At 43.3% G+C, this 21,776-nt stretch overlaps 1 protein-coding gene across 1 annotated transcript in view; it reads right to left on the bottom strand.

Moving 5' to 3' along the window:
• The window catches only part of CDH23 (cadherin related 23), a 561,993-nt gene that overhangs the window by 247,775 nt on the left and 292,442 nt on the right, over positions 1-21,776 (bottom strand). Inside the window, exons 10-11 of the mRNA XM_050959265.1 lie at positions 7,212-7,324; positions 4,618-4,806 (exon numbers count right to left, since the gene is read on the bottom strand). Of these exons, the coding sequence (XP_050815222.1) occupies positions 4,618-4,806; positions 7,212-7,324 (302 nt within the window). The remainder of the gene's footprint in view (positions 1-4,617; positions 4,807-7,211; positions 7,325-21,776) is intronic.

Consider the following 21,776-nt stretch of genomic DNA (forward strand, 5'->3'; position numbering starts at 1 on the left):
CCAGATCATTTTGAATTTTAGTCCTATCTCCCATGTGTAGTTGTGCACATGCAAAGAGGCCACTTGTGAAAATTTTGCTAAGGATCAAGCTTTTTTCAAGCTAAACTGTGCTCATTTTTTTGAGTGATAGTAGATGGATTTTCAATATGGCAATGGGCTGATGCTTTAATGGAGGTGGTTTTGGATTGAAAACATCCACATTTTCTCTTTGTTTGTGTTTTTAGTGCTAATTCAGCAAAGCACTTAAGCACATGCTTAACTTTATGCACATGCTTAAGTCTCTAACTTCAGTAGAATTTAAGCACACACATAGGTGTTTTGTTGAATCAGGACCATAATCATTTTATCAACATTATGTGTGCAAAATCAGTTGGGAGGAGTAATACTAGCAAAATTCCACCAATGACAGAAAGATGTCAACAAACTGCAGGGAATTCCAAGACCAGGAACAAAAAAATCACAAAGGGGCTGGAGACGTGAGGAAAGAATGAAAAAAATCCACCTGTCTATAGTTTGTTTAAAACAACTACTAAGAGACCATCCCTGTAATTATAATGTGGGGTGGATGATGAGGCATAAAATAAGGGGTAAAATTGGTCTAAATATGTTAAAAAAAATCTTGCCTTGATTTTGTCTGTCTCTATCTATGCTTATTTATTTAGACACTTTCCCCAGTGAGTTGAAGAATTCTCTTTCCATTTCCCTTTGCCTCTCATATGTCATCTCCATGAAGGCCATGGTGCTGAAATAGCTTCTGTCAGATGCATCCTCATTCACCTCTGTGCCTAAAGATCTCTTCCCCTCATGCTCCCTCCATTCCCACTTGAAATCCCCACTGCTAATGATAACATCGGAGACAAGGGAGAGTGGGGCTCTCCTAGAGCTTGTCAATACAATGAGTTCCTGGCAAGCTGGGGTGTGAATCTACCCCGCACTAAACCACTTTGCATTATTTGTCTGTGTGGACCCTGCTGACACACATTAATGGTTTGTTAATGTACTTTGATCTAGTCCTCTTTGAAATGCCTCTGGATGAAAGCACATTAACAAACTGTTAATGCACATCAGCAGGGTCCATCTGGACAGTTAGCACACAGCAAGCTAGTGTGGAGTGGATTCAAGGCCCTGCTTGCTATGAACTAAATGTTTGTGTTGACAGGCCCTTAGTGGAAACTACTGTCCCTGCCCTTGGCTATGGGATAGGGGGCCTGTAGTTCAGTCATGTCTAGGAGCCATTTGACCAGCTAAAAGAAGAAGGGGACCTCCATTACTCCATCAGAAACCCCCAAAGAGGACCCATGTGGACATATTCAGGCAGTAAGGAGGAAAATAGAGAAGAAAAAGGGAAATAGAATTAACAGGAAAAGAACAAGAAGAGACAGGAGAAAGTCATGATCTGGACCTTAATATTTTGCAAACAATTACATTTAGCTATCTTTATAGCTGTGACAGAATCAACACATGCCAAGAGACTGGGGATAAAATCCTGACCCTGGAAAGTAATGGGAATTTGCTGTTGACTTCAACAGGGCCAGATTTTCACCCTGCAAGACAAAGCTAACGCTCTGAATTCTCAAACTTACGTGTGTTTGTGTATGTGTGGGGGGAATACTCAAAGCCAGCAGGTTCATTGGTACCTTGAAACTACTGTGTTCATGTAAATCAAAACTTTAATATTCTACTTTTAATGCAGAAAAAGGTTTGGGGGTTAGCAGAGTAAACAGACTGTTCATGAAAGATTCTAAAATGAGTCTCATTCCCCCAAGAGGGCTGTTCAGATGAGTAATCTTGCCATTCTGAATGCATGCTCATCATGATAGGCTGTGTAATTTACCCTTTACAGCACTGCAGTTTTGCAGGTTGCAAGCACCTATTTGCGGCCATACTAGAAAGCATGACCTGACCTGACTGTTCCACACAGTCTCCACACCGTTTAAACCCATCTCACTTCCCAGACTGTTGCCCCAATAGATTTTTATAGCACCAACTTCCTGGTTAATCTAGTTGCTGCATACGTGCAGGTAAGCATGTGAGTGACTACATTTGGAAAATGTGATGAGTGCAGAGACATGTCATGCCATTTCTACACACAGTAACTCCACTGGTTTTATTAAAATCAATTATAAGAATCTCAATATCAATGGAAGAAAAGTTAGGTCAGGCCCAAGTGATTTTGACAACTGCAACCAATCTGTTTGGGAGTTACAGAAGCTTAAAGAAACTTCATTGCAAACCACAAAACTAGTTTATTTTTTGCTCTCATTACATAAATGGATGCATGAATTCCCCCCTCCCCCGCCTTTTTAAAATTAGTGAGGCTGAAAGACTGGACTGAATTTGCGGAGATGCATTATACACTCCTATAAACAGAGCTTTGAAGCAGAAACAATGACAGAGCCTTCGCTCTATTGACACAAACAGTCCTACCATAATGTCTGTCAATTAAAGAGCTGCTGACACTTCCTGGAACACCATGACAAATATCAATTTAGAAACAATCCTGACTATCTATCATCTTATTTGTAATTCTGTTCTTTGTTTGCTAAGGACATTTGCAAGAAAACATGATCCTGTTAGCTGTTTAAGTTCTCAACTGCATGTTTCCCAGCTGTAGTCATAACCCTCTGTTTACGATATACGTCACAAGTAGACTGTTCTGATTAGTGCTTTGTCATAACTGTTTCACACATGAAAACAAATAGTTTGGCAAATTCTTACAAGAACTTGGGAATTTCATTGGGGGGAGGGGGAAGAGAGAATCTGTCACTGCCACCAGCAAACACAGTTTTTGTGATAAACAATGGTGGAGCTATATCCTCAGAACAAATTTGAAATCACCATCCTTTTGCCACAAGTGAAAATTTGCTATTTTTACAGAGACATTGTACATTTTAATTAGCCATCTGATTTCCTCCCTCCAATGCTCTAATCTAGTACATTTAATAAATGCGAGGAACAGAATAATTAAAAAAAATAAAGATCCCATTTTCCTGCAAATATTCTTTGTACTGTGACAAAAAAAAAAGGCAAGAGAAATATAGATACCCTATGCCACAGAAGCAGGATTGTTTATAGATATTTTAGAAAGTTCTCCATGTGGTGCCAGCAGGTTTTTTTTTTTTCCCCTTAGGAGGCATTGTAGACTGTGGCATGGTTGTAGGTTAGGATAGTAGAGAAAAAAAGACATGAATTGCAGGAGTCAAATATGAGGAGTAATTGAAGAGTGTAACCCTAGGGCTGGAAAACCTAATGGAATTCCTAAGTGAAATGGTTCAGTGCTATAATAAATAGAAGGTCCATTAGCAGCAAAGAACAGGCCACAGATGCTGCAGGCAAATGTTACGAGGGGTAACTGCAGCCACTGAACATTGGTAAGAAAATGAGTATCCCAATCCCCCTTCCTGTCAGACCATCAAGTAATCATCATTTAAGATTAAAGGTTTAATAGGGTGGAGGATGGGATACATAGATACCCACTTGTAGCTGCTTCTGGAATGTCTGTTCAAGTCTGTGATCTCTCTCCTGGATAAAACTGTTTACACAGGGCAAGTGGGATGCAGGAAATGAAACAAGAGTCAGAAGATCTGCACTGATTTCCTTCTAACACTATTCATTTGTTGAAATACTCTGGTTACTGATGAACTTTCTTTGCGCCATATTTATTTTTACTTCACCTTCTTTACAATGGGAACAGAAAGAGGTTTGATAACGGGGTTGGAAGCTTTTCTGTTCATTATCATTTCTAAAAGAGCCTGTGTATTTTGGCTGAAATTCTAACTCTAAATTTTTAAGTAATTTTCTGAGAATCACTTCCTATCTCCATACATCTCCTACAACAGCACCTAGTGGGACTTCTTTTCCCTTTTTCTTCCAACAGAGACTGTACTACTGTCACAAAACTTGTTCCATATTATGGGGCTTAGTCTCTTCCCTGCACTGACACAAAATAGGCCTTTTACTTTTTTTTTCTTTTTTAATTAAGACCAGATGGACACATGGGGGATGAGTACATATTGCCAAAGGAAACACATCTTCAACTTTCACAATTCTTGTTCATTTAAATGTTCAATGATCAGATTGTATTTGTAGATATTTTATGCATAGATAACTATATGGTGGGGTTCTGGTGACTCAGTTGTGTCTCCTTCCCTCCCTCACAGTCTATGTTACCACCAGAATCCCTCCCTGGAATCTTCTCCATCTATAAGACAGGTTGGAGAAAGGAAGCTATCTGATTACCTGACAGGTGCTCTGAAGTGCACAAGAACTGGTATGTGGTACAACCATATTTGTTGGAACTCATCAGTCACATTATCCTTATTTTACAAAAACAAGAGACTTCATGAAAGTGTTTGCACTTCGGGGACTGACAGGCTAGAGTGATGGCTGTAGAAGATACTGAACAATACCCAAGGTATGCAGCTATCATGGGCATAAGCATGCACATATTAGTGCCCACTTCTCTCTCCACAGTCCGTGTATTAATCTAACTATAATGTGCAATATACAGAAACAAAAGGCATCAGAGGTACAAAACAGAGGATTTGTGAAATCACCCGGGGTGCCTGTAGGATTTATCTGCAGCAAGTGGCTATTGATATTATTCTGATGTCTTACCTCGTCTTTATCCTGCACCTGGATGAAAAGGGGAAGGGCAAAGCCCACCTGGGCCAGCTCTGGGATGCCAACACTGTACTCGGAACTATTGAACTCAGGGGCATTGTCATTTATGTCAATGACAAGGATGTTGAAGGTGGTGATCACTGTAGCATTGGAGGGGGTGCGGTCATCATTCAGCTCTGTACCCTGCAAGGGAAAATATCAGCATGGCCTTTATTTCAAAGAACAAGCATAAGAGAAATGCAGAAGATTGTGGGCCATCATATAGAAATTGCATACAGGCAGTGCAGTTGACTGCTGTCATTGAGACAAAGTCAATGGCACAGTAATAACCTTCCCTTGTCTTTCATGTCATGGATGCAGCATGATTTGACTGAGGCTTTAAATGTGCATTTGTAGTGCAAGTTTATTGTTCAAAGTGGTAGACTGATAACTATGGCTTTAGTCAGGCATAATGTAGTTAGGAGCTGTGCAAGTTCCCTCACCTCCGAGGTCTGCCAAGGATGGGCACGCTGAATTTTTACCTGCACCACCTCTCCTACTCTGGTACCTTTTGTTCTGATTATACTCGTTACTACTGACCTACAAATCTGCCTGTCATCTGGACTGCCACCTTTAGAAATTTGCCTTGTGGGACCAAAACTGTTGTCTCTCATTATGATATTGCACATTGTAATGACACAAACGCATACCAGCATGATGCATATAGGAGATGGTTTTCCTCCACTAGCATTAATGTCAAGATTATTAACATCTTGCAAAATAGCCTGGCAAGACCTGGGTGACACTTCTCAAAACCAGGGTTTTCCCAGGACATCTGAGGCAGGTGGTGACATCAGGTTCATTCCTGGGCCTCTCCTGAACTGAGATTAGCAACAGTGAAAATCGTGCTGCGATATGATGGAGACAAACATCCATTAGAAAAATAGGACAAGACCAAACTCATTTTACTTGTGACTTAAAATGGGTTTGGCTGCAAATTATTAGACATGAAGGGCCAGTGCACTGGCACTCCATGTCATAAGTTCCCACCAGACATCTTAACTTATACAGGGTTTTTGGGTGCAGGTAGGGGGAGGAGAAGAGAAGGGAGGTGGGTGGCTGGAGGATGAACCTTATCGTCACAGAAATGAGAATGGTGAAGGACATTTGAAAATAGAGTTCTTCCTCTTGTATATTGTATAATCTAAAAAAACTGAGACCAGGCCACAGGGGGCATGGGGAGGAAAGAGCCCCCTGCAGCTCCATGGAGCATGGGAGGGCAGGCAGATGGGGCTGCTAAAGATCACCCTGAGGCTATGATTGTGGAGTTGGTAAAATTCAGCATTTCCACAGATTGGCATTTGGGCATATTCTATATATATCCCCCCCACACACACACACACACACACACTAGTTTTTAACCCAAAAATCAACTCCACTCCCTCCCCACCAAGAATCAAGGGAAAGCAGCAGGATTCCAAGGGATGATAACAGTATACTGACCATGTAGAACTCCACAGAAAGACCCTCACCACAGGTCAAGCAGAATAACTACATGTCATTTTCTCTACCTTACAAAGTGCTGCCCCTACCACAGCAAGGAGGTGAGCTGTACTCTTCCAGTGCAGGCTGCCATCCTCCCAATCAATGACCTCTCTAACATGCTGATTTTTTCCCATGGCCTAGTTGAATCCACACTTCTAAATGTGTTTCCAACCCACTGGCTGACTTGGTATTGATTTTGATTAAAGGGCTGAAATCAGAGTTGGAGCAGTTCTCTGGGGGGGCCTCATGGTGTCGGAATGTTATGCTTCAATGCATTTTCATGATGAAGTCTCTTTTAGCCTTTTCTTTTTAATCCTTGTACCATGCAAAACACACACACACACACACACACACACACACACACACACACACACGTAGCTGAAGGATCTGCTGGACACCAAAAATACAGGTGCCCAGTGAGATGAAAAAAAAAAAAGACCCATTTTTGTCATGGCAGCATGTGTCTCTGCCCTTCTAATTCTGTTGCATCTCACAGCCCTGGCTAGCTCCATCAGTACATTCCCCCTTCATTAATCCATAGCACACTGCTCATCCTGCTGCTCAAAGGGGTTGAGGCATGCAGTGTGTATGTGTCTAGCCTCCTCCCACCCCAAGGAGAACCACTGAGCCAGAACAGAGCAGTACATACACTGCAGAAGATGGAAACCACAATAAGAGTACTACCCCAGAGCAGAAGTTCACAGAGCTTTGGAAGGGCTAAATGAGCTAGCAGCAGTCAGGGTGAATCACAGGAAATAGAACATGTTAATTCTACATCCCACTCCCTCAATCTAGGGATAATGGGGTCTGGCCCTGATGCCAGACAGGGAGTGAGAGAGGTCCTGCACTGGGAATAGCAGAGGTCTGCCCTGGTGTCAGATAGGGAAAGAGTTGTTCCAGTGTGCTTCTTTACTTGAAATAAGTCAGTATTAAGCAGCGCAGAGCAGCAACACATTCACAGATGATCCTCTGATTGAAGTGCTTTTCTTCTCCCTTCAGCTATGCTGATCCTTCTTCCCCTACCCCCCAATCTCCTCAAAAGGATATTGCTCTCAGTGTCTCACCTTCACTGTGAGAATAAATCCAGTGCTGTAGAAAGGGTTTTCACGGTCCAGTGGCCCATTTAGGGTTAAAGCTCCACTGATGTAGTCCAGTGCAAAGATGCTGTTGGTGTTACCTGGCAATGAAAAACAGGATGAGCACAAGCAGCCCATATTGCTAAAGACACAGAAACTATGAATTTAACACAGAGGAAAGCCTGATGAGACAAGCCTCTTCTCCCTACATGACTAGATCAGATGCAAAAAGTGATTTTAGAATTCAGAACTGTACTCTGGTTTAAGACCCCCAGCCAGGTAACAGATTATACTAGTATGTGCAGTCTTAAAGCATTATAAATGCATTTTAAAATTAAATGGCTGTAAATCAGTTCCTCCTTAACTTACCTACCCAATATTGAGCTCAGAACTGTGCTTTTCTTGCAAGAGCTGATAGCATCACAAACACTTCAGGCAGTGTAGGAATTTCAAAGAGTTTCTGCTAAAATGTAAATGTACTCATCATTTTTATCTCCACATCTATTCTGTTACTGACTTGGGATCTCAGACAGCATATACAGACCAACACTTTGCAGTTTACCTCTTAGCAAGCATAGAAGTCTGAGCATAAAGAGAGAGAGCAGCTCCAGTGGGGCAGCTACTCCCATCACATGAAGGTGGGAGGGAAATGGTTGGACAGGGCTGGGGGTGAGCAGAGCCTTAGCTCCATCTCCCCTCCACCCCCATGCACCAGCTGCAGAGCTGAGGTGGTGCAGGGTGGGAAGTATGCTGCACTGGTGCCAAGGGGAATTGGGGACCCAACTGGGACCTGGCCTGCTCCTGGAACAGGAACACATTTCACGCTGCCCTTGACTCAGGGCTTGTGATACGGTATCTTCATGGTCTAGCCCCACATGGTTTTAGGACAGAGATAAAGCAGCACAATGAAAAGGCAAAATCCAGTTACTGAACTGAATGGAGTTTGGTTTAGACTCCTCCTTTAGCTGAAGCACTGCATTCTCATTTCCTCCACATCCTCTCGACTGAACTCTGCCACTGCCGCTGTGTCCCCTGGATGGCAGACTGCCCCTTCTTGGTGTCCCCGCTTCCCTCGGGGAGTGGGCTGGACCCTCTCATTTGCTCCCATCTAGTTTGTAGATGCTCTTTGTTTCATGCCTTTAGGTGCTTTTCTATAAGTTTGTAAATCTGGTATCCCTGAAGGTTACATGTGTGACTAGCCACACCTGATGTCATCATCAATGCTTCACTATTTTGCGCTTCATCCAAAAGAGCCTGTCCTGCTCGCATGGCAACCTGAGTCAGTTTTCTCCTTCTTTAGAATAAGACACTGGCAGAAGGTTAACACCATATTGCTGAGAGTCGTACAGCCTACTTGCCAGCAGATATTAATAAACTGAGTCTCACGGGACTGGGGCTACCCTCATTATAATCTTATCCCCTTTACCTTAGTCAACTGAGACAAAGAAACCAGTTGTCACTTGGAGCCTTGGATATCTGATGCTTGCCCTGTGTGATATCCACGAAGGAGGCTATTGAATTAATGATCAGCGGCTTGCACGCACGCACACGCACACACACCACTTTCCCTGTACTCTTACAGTGTGTAAGAATTCCTGATCCCAAACATCAACATAAAGGAGGAGGAGGGGATTGTTAAATTCCATCCAGCTGCAGGGGAGGGAAGAGGAAAAAAAGACACCCAACTTCTCAGTACTTTTCTATGATAAAAACTATTTGCCAATTTTCTGGAAATGCACTTCAAGAAAATTTGCCATTACAAAAGTATCCTTTCCTTAGCTCTTGAACAACTTGCTCTATTCTGATCCTGTACCTCTGCCTGCCTGACCTAGCCACTTTGATATCACTTTCATCATATTAATATTCCCTTACATTGGGTGATTAATGACCCATTTCTTGCTTCTAGTTACAGCTGTCTTCTCATCTGACTTGGTCTCAGTCTAGCTTTCAATCCTGTCAGACATTTTACCCTCCAGGAGCACCATGAGTGAAGAGAAACCAGCGTCGTCTTGTTGTCCTGGACCGAGTCCTAACTCTATAATTGTACATTTCTCCTTTATAGTGGAAGGTTTACATTTTCCCTCAATGAAATGGCCCATTGATTGTTTCAGTGACAGAGTTCACAGCTTAATGAACTGTTAAGGATTTACTTACAAATATTAAATGATGTTCAGTAGCAAATCATAAAAGGTACCAATAGTTTCCACCTTGGACTTTACCTTTATGTGGTGATCACCCAACTTTACAGTCTCTCTTTTTGAGCTTATTCCCAGACCTCTCTAACATCTACTTGTCTATCTTGATTGTCAGTTCCTGGCTACTGCATGGTTGATTAAATCCTCTTTCAGAATTGAGAGAGAGAGAAAACACCCTTGCCCCAGATCATTGATCCTACTTAAACTATGACCTACTTAACCCACTGACCTCCTCTTAAGTCAAGCCAGAACTTTGTTACCTAGGCTAGAAATGTTATAATGTTATAATGTTAGGCAAGAAAGATGTGGGAGAAGAAAAAGTTTAGGATCATGAAATATTACAGCACACATTTCAAAACATTTCTAAATTTGTCCTTAGCACTATTGAAATTCTTCTTCGTGCCTTAAAGCACTTCCTATCTAGAGCTATTGAAGTAACACATCACCTTCCTTACTCGATTTCTCTCTCTCTAATGTTTTGGGAGCCTTGGAAATCTTCAAATTTCTCCCTGCTCACCAGGATCAACCAATCATAATCAGAGATAGAAAAGACCTTGTAGCGAGGCGGTGGGATATCCCACAGACCCGCTGCAGGACAAACCTTTCCCAATCCTGCTGTGGGCAGGGCCACCGGGGCCTGCGCCCGCCCCTCAGAAGTCACGGCACAGACCCGGAAGTACAAAAGCTGACCTGCAGAACTCAGTGGGGCCCCAGCCCCCGCAGCGGCCAGAGGTCTGTGGCCCCTGCTCGCCGACGCTCACACCCAGCCGGCTGAGCCTGCCCCGCTCCAGCTACCCTGAGGAGGACTGGCCGGGACCGGCCCGCTCCAGCTACCCCAAGGAGGAGCCGAGCCTACCTTTCGCCAGCTACCCCAAGGAGGAGCCGAGCCCACCTTTCGCCAGCTACCCTGAGGACCCGCTAAGCCCACCTGTGAACACTTACCCCGAGGAGCTGATGGTGGCTGACCCCTGTGCTGACACGACGATGACTCAGGTACTCAATGAGGGGGAGAGTGGAAGTGGCCCGGGGGTAGCCGACCCCAGTCTGGCTGCAACACTGCCAGAGCCAATGTCAGTGTGTTGTGGCTTGGATCCCCACTGACAGCAGTGACTCCCCGCCGCTGCTAGGGCCCCGGGCTGGGACGCAGTGGTAGTGGGAGGGCCTGTGTCCCCCCTGCCACCCCTCCAGAGGTGGCAGACTCCTCCTTTCCCTGGCCTGAGGAGGCCGACACCTACTGTTACTGCTCAGCCCTGCCTAACGGCCTGAGCCTATTGACTTACTGTGTTTGCTGCCCCGCCCTGACCTCAGGGCCAGGCCTAGAACTGTTACTGCTCAGCCCTGCCTAAGGGCCTGAGCCTATTGACTTACTGTGTTTGCTGCCCCGCCCTGACCTAAGGGCCAGGCCTAGAACTGTTACTGCTCAGCCCTGCCTAAGGGCCTGAGCCTATTGACTTACTGTGCTTGCTGCCCAGCCCTGCCTAAGGGCCCAAGCATAGTGACTCACGTTAGTTGTTGCCCCGCCCTGACTAGGGCCCAGGCTTAAGGCTACCAACAGCGAGGCAGTGGGATATCCCCCAGCCCCGCTGCGGGACAAACCGGCCGCGCCGCGTCACAGACCTACAGTATTAAGTCATCTTGTCCTTGCCAGAGCCCCCCTCATCTTCACTGGATTCCTATTCATCTCCAAATCTAATCCAAAACTGTCGTCCTGATTTTCAGAGTCTTCACATACTTCAAGCTACCTCTCCAATTCCCTATCCACCAATTCCCTGCACTCCCTATGCTTCTCCAGTCCGGGCTTCCTCTCCATTCCTTCTCCAACAGCGGGGTAAGGAGGTGGAGTCAGGCAGGCTCATGTTTTCACTTTGTGCTGCCATCCAAGGAACTCTGTGACCTCCTTCCCCCGGACACAGAATCATTTTCTCTCTTTGAAATTTGATTGTCAGATTTTTTCTCTTTAGCCATGCCTGACTCAAAGTCATTTTGTGATTCCACATTTGAAGAACAGTGTATAAAAATGTATCGTATTATACTCAACAAGTTTAACTCTCCTAAGATGCCAGCCATTTCCTTGGCTGAATATTGCCCTGGTAAATTATATACCGGGGCAGCCTTTGTACATTCCCCTAAAATTACATGCAATAAATATATATTTTTAATTAAAAAAAACCACATTTTCCTGCCACTAAATCTGCCAACTGCTGCTATTGCCAACTTCAACCTCATATCAATATGTTCTAGTGGAAATGGGTCAGTGGGGCTTAGTCTGAATTTGGCCAGAGCATGAAGGCCCTAACAAAGCCCTACAGTTTGAGCATTGGACCCCTCATTCCAAGAGTCTCCATGAATTTGGCTCACAACCAGAATCTGAGCAAACATAAGGTGATTTTAAAGAAGAAAGGGAACTGAAGGATGAAAATGCTCTCCAGCTGTGCACATCAGAGGTTTTCCTTTAGCTCACCCTCCCAAATATTGTTCAAACTAAAGATATGCATCTGATGTATTTTTGGGAGCCTTTTAGCTTACACAGAGTTGGTTGGCTCTAAAAACAGCCTTGGAGTAGGAAAGACATATCTCCAAATTTGTCATTCAAAGTCTTTTCATAATTTTCTCTATAAAGCGTCTTCAACCATCAATTCATTAGTCCTCTGACCAATGGTCCTCCATGAAGTACTGCACCATAGAACAATGCAAATTCCTGCTTGGTGCTTTTCTTTAGAAACTCTCTCATTAGCTTTACATTTTCAATTCCTTCATCTTTTTCATGGGGGGAAAATAGCCATCTTTACATTTCACTCCCCATTTGCTGTCACTCAGTCTTCCACTCTTTCCACCCCTTCTCGCTATAAAATCTCTCCTTCATCCCTTGTCCTCTACGTTATCTGTCAGTCTTTTGACCCAGTAAAAAGTCCCAGCCTGGGTTAACTGCAGTTTAGCGTGTGGCTGACTGTGCATACTGCAACACAGGCTGATGGCTTTCAATTGGTTTGTCTGCTCCACTGCTCTAACAGCAATTACTTTCACTCCTCTTTCTCCTTTCCCTCTGCGTCTGGAAAGACAAAGAAATGATTCCAAACCACTAGGTCTCTGCATCAGCCCACTCGGAGGCAGAGGGATTCCATGGATGCAACAGAGCCACACAATGTGGAGATGCTGAGGAGCATGGATGGCAGTCTGGCATGTTGCTGCCCAGACTCCAATTGCTAGCTGCTGGACATTCACCCACAGATAAGTCTCCAATGGCCTCTGAAGCAGATAATAACTATCCAATGAAATCCTATGAGTTAGCAAGGGTTTGTCTCTCTATTATATAATGTTGGCAAGTGACTCATCCATATACTGCCATATTCAGACACAGTTGCAGATCTGGTGCCAGTGTTCTTTGCACTGCTCTATGCCACTATCTCAATCTATAACGCCTGACAAAGACGTCTGGAGCCTGTTTCATGGCGCTCTGAACTCTGATCCTGTCTGCTGCTCTCAGTGCTGCCTGCCTGTCCAAAGATCCCCCTAGTTCTTTTGGCCCTGCCTTGCTGCTCAGACCAGTGTTACCTGCCCGTATTATACTACCTGCACTGTCATGTCCTTCTGACCCTGGTCTTGTCTGACTGATGCTGCTAGTGCTACTCATCCTATCCTGCCTCCCTGACCCAGTCTAATGGATGTGCCAATACAACAAACTGCTATTCCTCTGATGACTATATTGTTGAAGCAGCACTGTAATACCAGACATGAGAGAGAACACAGTGGATACACAGAATCCTCTCTAGTGTATTTTAAATGGAGCAGATCTACCAAGATAATTCTGTTACTCGGAGGGTGTAAGATGGAGCAGGCTTTTCATTCTGTGTTATTGCTATCTTAGAGTGCAGTACACAAACCCTTTGTGATCCAGACAGAGAACATCAGCACCTGAAACTGAAACTTCACCTGATACGGAATGATCATATGAATATTTGAAAGCAAAGTGTTCAAAGTGGACTTATCTTCAGGGGGAAATTGTACTGTTCAAAGCCTCTCTCCACAGCCCTCTCTCCTATATTACTCTTAATATTTTGTGCCACAACTGTCACACAGCACACTCACTTGTAAACAAAAATTCCAGTACCATTTAATGTACCAGCCAGAGAGCTAGCTTTCCTCTGCTGTATCCCTACTCCCACCAGATAATTAAGTCATCACAATTGGTCTTCAAACGCGCTCTCTGGCTTGTGCTATGCCAGGGGATTGTGCTCTCACATGGCTGCACCTAGGAATGAATCAGGAGTGCTGGTCTAAGTCTAACTCTGGACTACACAGAAACAGGAAGAAACAAAACCTGAGAAGGACCAAAACCCCCAGTACCACTAGCACTTTGAAATGAGCCTGACAGCCACCCAGCTGCTTTCCCTGCAAAGTGCCTGGAGAACTCATGACTGTAATAAGAAACTGCTCATTCTGCCTGTGAGCAGAGCATGTATCATAGGCAGGAGCTCTTCTGGCTCAGTCAGACTGAGCTGGCAAATTTCAGGAACTGATGGGTCCTTCAGCAAAAGACTGAACGGAATTCTTATACTCCTGGTGGGCAACAGAGATCCTTACCCCTCCTGGGAAGGGCATCTCCCTTTCTTCCTCCTCTACACTGAAATACAAATGAAAACCTGCTGACCTGGAAGAGGCCAGGGGTGGAGCAGAGTACAGCCCAGGAGGGCAGACTGAATGACTCGGAGGGGAGAACACAGCAGTGAGAGGAAACCTAGGGGATCAGTTGAGGTAAGAGGCAAAGAGGAATCATAGCAGGAAAAGGTGAAGTGGTCAAAGAGGTTGGAACAAGAATTAAAACGGAGTGTAAGATTTTTAAAAAAAATATTTTGAAAAAGTGATGGTAAAATAGCTCAGGGTGAAAGGAAGACTCTGAAAAACAAAATTGTTACAGAAAATAATATATTGAAATTTGAAAAGTGTAAGATAGGCAAATAGAGACACTGAAAGACAGGGAAGAAAAGATGCATTAAGTTATAGAAGAAAAAGGGAAGTGAATGAACAGAAGAGGCAGACTTCCATAGTAAATAAAACGGTACTAAATCTCTCCATGGGTTCCATGGCAGTCTGTCTGAGGCATGACAAAAAATTTCACAAGAAGGCCTTCAAAACCTAGGGTGAGCCCTGCCCACTTTTCCAAAGCCCAGACCATGTGCTAACTTTGAAACATACACATTTTAACTGCAGTGAGCATCACAGGAACCAAGTTCAGCTCCCTGCTCTGGCACCGGCTTCCCCGTGTGATGTGGAGCAAGTCATTTATTCTCTTTGTGCATCGGTTCCCCATCTGTACAACAAGGAGGATAGTACTTCCCTACCTCACCAGACAGATGTGAGGATAAATACATTAAAAGACTAAAAGGCACACAAATGCAACAGTAATGGGAACCATACAGTACCTTAGAGAGGCAAGGTGGGTGAGGTAATATCTTTTATTGGACCAACTTCTGTTGGTGAAAGAGAAACTCTCAACCTACACAGAACTCTTCTCCAGGTCTGTGTAGCTCAAAGCTTCTCTCTCTCACCAATAGAAGTCGATCCAATAAAAAATATTACTTCACCAACCTTGTCCCTCTAGTATCCTGGGACCAACACAGCTAAAACACTGCAAACACATAATACTGTAGACAGATATATGCAATCAGCACCATTGCTGCTAAATCCTTCATGTATCATTTTGGTTTTCTTGGTCTATAAGAATTTTTTCAGTAGGGTATGGAGATTTAAAAAGACAAGAACAAGGATCAGGTCAATCTGGCTAAAATATAAGTCATCTTTGGGAATTGTCAGTTATAAATCCTATCCGACTCATGAGTTCCTTTCATCAGCTGGGATGAGGAAAAGTGAGATGAAGAGAAAAGAGCAGGAAGGAAGCCAGATCAGGAGCAGCAGGGCTATATCACAATAGCAAAATTTCAGGTCTCTTCTAATCTCATTGTGAAGAATGGGTCTTGGTATAGATGCCATTTTGGAGAAACAATGATATAAAGTGGGATTTTATAAGTAAGGACCATGATTCTTAATACCTTATGCTGACTCTCTCAGTTTAAAGACACTATTTAAAAATACTGGACTGACTCGAGAAAAAGGAGAAAGATATTGAAGTCTCCTCCCCGCCTCCTTTACTATTGGTAGCTCATTACTTTTCAAATTATGCACAAAGAGAAAGATTTGGCTCCTCTCCATCTTCAGTTAAGGACTGCCTCTCAGCCAGCACTGTCCAACCCTCTATGCCTAGGTGAACGCTCCAACAGTCCCCCTGTGAAGGGACTTTTGTGACTAAGAGATGCATTGTCAGAATGGTGGAGACTTGCTGAGCCACTGAACTTGGAGTGAATGACTTTCATGAGATGTGAAAGGGGAAGCCATCACGCTCCTTGTGGTGGATAATTTATTAATCAAAATGTGCTCTGTCAGGACTCCTATGCACTGAAATAGATGCTGTTGGATGTGGTTCATAGAGTCGGCAACAGACACAGTTATCATTATATAAATAGTCCATCAGATGCTTTGACCACCTCACTGCTTTTCACCTTGAGCTTTTGCCCCCATGCAATATGGAGACAAGTGCTTCAGGGCAGCTTCTCTTCTGTCTTCATCAACACATCCATAACCCATCAGTAAGAGCATTCCTCGGTGTCTGCCCCCACTCAGTTTTGAAGGGAAGACGACATTTCCGAAGGGAAGAGGATTATATTGTGTTCTTTATTTCATAAACTACACCCTCAGGAACAGAGATTATAAATTCATCATCTCCAGTTCTAGAAAAAAAGCATGTCTTCTCCTTGATGTAGAATCAGATTACTGTTGTTTCTAGAAACACTGATTCCTGCCATGGCACTCAAATCTAGATTGTGAATTCTGTAGAACACTCCCACACACACACATGCTCGCGCTTCTAGAATCAGCAATTTTGGTACCTTGTCTGAGAGAGAGTTAATTCACCTGTTCTAACACAACAGATCCATAATTTCTAATCTTGTGGTTTCTAAAAAGAATAACCCTTCCTTGCAACAAGCACAGGTAAAATTTACCTTGTGCAGTGTCATAGGTACACACAAGGACCGATTCTATCATCTGATATATGGACACAATTCCCATTAAAGTTAATAGTAGCTGCAGTCATGTATTGGAGAGAAGAATAAAGTCCATAGATTCTAAAGATATTGGATTTCTGAGCTAATCATAGTTGAGGCTATGATTTTGGCATGGAAATTTTTAAGAAAATTTCACAGCAGAGGTGTGGAAGAGAAAACCTATAAGTCACAGAAAGGTCACCAAATAATGTAGTTTTCAGTACCTCAACATATACAAGAGTAGAGTGGGGGTGCTGAAAGGTGAGTCCAGGGGTGCCTAGCACACAAGGTCACAGTACACTCAGGTTTGGCCCTGCCATCACTCCATAGATGGAGACACGCCTGAGTGGCACTGTGACCCCGGTCACAAGGATGCAATTCCACTGACTTTGGAATCCTAATCAAATGCATTTTCCCAGCCATTTCCAAAGCAGTGGGAGCCCAATTTCATGGACTTTATCCAAATTCACGATTTCCATGACCACTATAACCTCTGTGACAAAACTGTAGTCCCAACCCTAGTTTATCATTGTAAGGTGCTGGCTGTTCCCCAGCCCACAAAGGACCTAGGGTCTCTTTCCAGACAGAGTTTTATTTTCCAAATGTAGGAAAAACACAAACAACCCTTCTTAAGCTACAGCTCTCAGGGGATTTTCCCCCTTGCCTCCTGCTTCAGGGCCTGGTGCAGGTTCTTCCTTGTCTTTTTCACTAAACACCACATCCCAGGGCTTTATCCCTGGAGGCCCTTTTTCCTCAGCAGGTTCCCACTGTCTTGCCTCCCAGGGAACTCTCACTAGGAAGCTCCTATTGTTCCGCCCTCCTTATTGACAGTCTGGCTCTTTATAGTTCCATGTGCTTTCACGCTCTCTTAATTGGCTAAACTGAGAGCACCTGTTTTTGCACAGGAGCTACTTCATTTAAACAGACCAGCCACCCTGTGTCAATCATATTCAAGGATTCTGAATCCCAAACCACAATATTCTCTTACAAGCCCATTTTAGGATTCAGAATGTCTAGAACTGAAGGTAAATAACCAGCACGGCTTTGGACCCTGGACCTGCTTTGCAATCTTGGGTATCACATTTACACTCTTCCATGCAAAATCTAGAATGCTGGCATCCAAAGTGGATGAAGAAATCTTGAGACTGTTACATTAATTATAATGTCTCACGAGATTTTTTTGCCTTTCCCTGTAGTCACTTTTGCTTTATCTGGAGATAGGTTTGTGAAATTTGTGGTCAACTCTATATGGAGGTATCCACTCTTCCTCCCCAACACGGGTACACATAACAGCACGATAAGTACAGTACAACCACTCAAAGTTGATACTTCAGGGAGAGATAACAACATAGCAGTCATGGATTGACTACGGCTGTGACATCATTGTTTTGAAACAACACCTTTATGAGTGACATTTCATTAGAGGTATCGTTCAACGTAATAGGCTGACATATCCAAATATGCATCTAAAAGATTTTAAGAATCAAGACCAATAAGTCTTTCTCCTCCTCTATCCTCCATGATTCCATGAACTGAATGCAATGAAAACCTATTGCCGGAAAATTGTACTCATTTGCTCACTCCAGAAGCCTGAAAGTTCCCTGAGAAATTATCATCATGAATGAACTTACAGAATGCATGGACAAATAAAATATTATCTTTTACAATGGGCTGTTTGTGTCCTCTGCTGGTCGCAGTCACCATTATGTGTGCGACGCTAATATAAGGGATTATGCAAGAGTACACCAGCGTAGTATAAGAAAGTATTAACCAGTTCAAATTTATTTCAACCACATTTTAACAGGAAGAAAAAATTTAATGAGAACTATTCACACCATTTCGTTGTGATACAACACAAGATTCCATTCAGTTCTGTTCTGTTTCCCTCTCAGTACAACACAATTTTCTCTCACTCCCAAAGGATGACATAAATGTTCATTTCACCCTTTTATTTAGCCTCCTGTTTAACTTGCAGAGGGCTTCATCCAAGTAAACAGGGAGCAGAAGGCAAATATAGTCCCAAAGAGAGCATGTTCCTTGTACATTTGGACTTTCATGCGTTTATAGCTTGACTAGAGTTTATAGCATGAATTTTCACAACACCGCATACAAAAGAAACACACACATTAAACAGCTGGGGGATTTTTATGCAGATTGTTTCTGCACTGGACTTCTGAGGTTCACAAAATATCCCTCATTCCCCACCTCTGGCAGCAAACATACTCATACAGTTGATGGGTTTCACTTCCACATACCCAACAGCTGCTTCCTGCTGACATCAGAAGCCATACAGGGGGCCATTTTACTCAGCATAACCCCCAGATGGCATTTCTACCTTTGTCATTGCTTCTTTGGATACATTTTTAATAAATAAATCCACTTCCTTGCTACCTTTCTGGAAACTCTTCCACTCAAGGCCTGAGTAAAAACATAAGAACTCTTCTATTTTTCCTAGTCCCCTGAAACACAGACAGACATTGCAATCCCACTATAATTCAGTCTTCAATATTTTAAATGTTTCTTCTACATGAGTATTGTTTTTAAATAAAAATAACAAAAAAGCCAGAATCCAACATCCCAACTCTCTACTGAAGGATCCAACTTTAAAAATATCAGATGGAATGATGATTATTTCTATTTGAGTCACTGTGTAATTATTATAACTTCACGCAATTTAGACTCAAAATTCTTTAGGGAAGGGAAAAAAACCAAACACTTTAACATAGCTCTCTGCCTTGGCTACTGAAAAAGTGCAATCTCTCTCCAGTCCAGATTGTTTGCACACACTCCTCTTTTTTGTCACTCAGTGTGTCTCCTGTTCTAAGTTCTTCAATTCCTGGTAAAGTAGTTCTGATATATTCAATAAAAAAGTGTGGAGTACTGCCTGGTATTATTTCCCATTAAACTTGCAATTAGCTGGCCCTATGCCAACATCGAACCCCTTTCTAGATACAGACTTCAGCCCCACTTTTCCCTCTAAAAAAGCCTGTTAGCCCCTTTCACACTCTTTTCAGTCATTTCCCAAACTAATGCTGACTTATAGTTTTAATTACTGAAGCCCATTTGCTGGGGAAGCACTTCACAATGAAAGCAGCTATTACAGAAGCCGTATTTACTATGATTGTTCCTGGATTGATAGCAGGCCAAAGTAAGATGCCAAAGTAACAACACAGCCCTGTTGGTTCACAGCACCAGAGAAACACCCAAGCCACCTAGTAAACTAGGGCCAGGGCATCAGCGGCCCCCTCACTCTCATGCTCAGTCACATTCCCTTGCTTTGGCAGTGTGGAAAAACAGCCTTCAATCAATAATTTGGTGTGAGGTGTATTTCTACATATCAGCAGGTCTTCCTTCAAAAAGGTTCTGCTCTTATCACACAGGAAGTCCTTTCCTGGCAGGTATAATTTGAGAAGACTTTAACACACTGGTAAGTTGGAGTGATTTGAATATGGGGAAAAAGCCAGCACAATTTAGGCCAACCAACAATGGATATATTAAACTGACCAGTCTTATTTCAGGACATGCTGTCCCTTCTAAAGTCCATTTTAGGAACTGGGGGTGGGGCCGATTTTTAAAGGTATTGAGATACCTAAAGATGCAGATGGGTGCTTAGTGGGATTTACCAAGGGAAGGCTAAACAACCTCCTAATCTGGGGATGTGAGATATTATTTGGCCAAATGACTGAGTTAAAAACCTGCACAACAACTGGAAAATAAGGGGGCTTGAGTTCTATTTGCCTTTGGAGAAAGGTGCTTCATGAGCTACTGCATGATTTTAAAACTATTATTCTTCAATAGTACAAGAAGCAGGGGAAGCACTACTTTCAAGCAATATCCACACTGTTTCTGTATCAATTTAGTTTCTATTTAGTTGGACAAAGACGGCATCATATTTTTTAATTCACGCTTCCCTTGGAGTACAACAGCATTAATTAAAAGGAGGGGAATGTTTTTTCCCCCCACAATTTAGCAAGTTTTATAAAAATCAACTTTTAAAACAATGTTCTAAAGGTTTCACAAAATCTCTAAGCCCCAGCAGCTCCCTACAGCCCTGGGCCTCGTTCTTTTACTGTCTTCTACAAAGGCTCTTCAAGTACAGGGAAAGGCATATTGATTGTCCTTGTGTAATCTCCCTGCTGTCCATCCATCACTGAACCTGAAATTTGTCAATCACATGGAGATTGACACTTTGACATCATTGGTAGCTGCTGCTTTTCCAGAGCCTATGAATCCTTCTGTGTAATTTAACTCTTTGGTGTCCACCCTTACGGTACAAGTCGGTCCTACGTATGTGCATCCAGAGTCCTGCATCTCTATATGATATTAAGATAAAAGTTTTGTGCAGATTTTTTTATTTTAAGATCAACTTGAAAACAAAGTGAAAGGGTTTTTTTCTAGGGAGGAGCAAAAGGGATGGATTAATTAGAAACAGGCAGGGGTGGACTTACTTTCACCTGTGGAGACCTGGGTTCAAAAGTCAAGCCTTGAGTAACCTGCGAAAATGGGTTTGATTTGGGTAATTGGAATCAAGCCCCCCTTACAGACTCTGTTCAAAACCAAGTCTCAACTGGGCAAGTTCAATCTTTTTGGTTCCCAACATACTTTCCTCTGCTCCTAAGGCCACCTCCCTCTGACATCACACCACAGGCCTGGATTTCCTCCATTCCACATAACAATCATCAGAGAGATGGGGCACAGTAGTCTTTATTCTCCTGCAACTCCTTCCACTCTTGGAGGGGGGAGACAGTTGGCTACTCCTTTGATACCTGGAGGGAGACTACCAAACAGGGACACCATTCCAAGCTGTTTTCTGAGTGTATGGTAGGTGTCTTCCCAATAGGCCAGCAGAGATTGGACACAGTCCCAATTCCCATTAATGCTTCCCCACCTCCCCCTTCCCCCATCTCTTCTATAATTTCCTAGCAATCACAGAAGGGAGTCAGATACAGCCAATTCGAGGAGGAGGGGTCAGAAACACCTACAACTCCAGAAGACCTCATGAAGTTCTGGAGCAGTTATGGATATCCCAGATGATCTCAGGAGAAGAGAAAATGTATAAAGAGCTGGTAAATGCGATGATGGGAGGGAGGAACTGAAGCATGTAGAGAAGAGAGGGAAATGTTCTTGTGAGGTTTCCACCAGTTTGGTTCTGATGCTCCAGTCCAGATCCTAAATGGGGCTATGACTCAGGAGGGAACCCAAATCCTGAATATTAACCTTTTGCAAGGAGTGTCTAGATCCAGACATTGTCACCTGGACCC

The sequence above is a fragment of the Gopherus flavomarginatus genome, chromosome 6 (assembly GCF_025201925.1).
Source record: "Gopherus flavomarginatus isolate rGopFla2 chromosome 6, rGopFla2.mat.asm, whole genome shotgun sequence".
Classification (NCBI taxonomy): domain Eukaryota; kingdom Metazoa; phylum Chordata; order Testudines; family Testudinidae; genus Gopherus; species Gopherus flavomarginatus.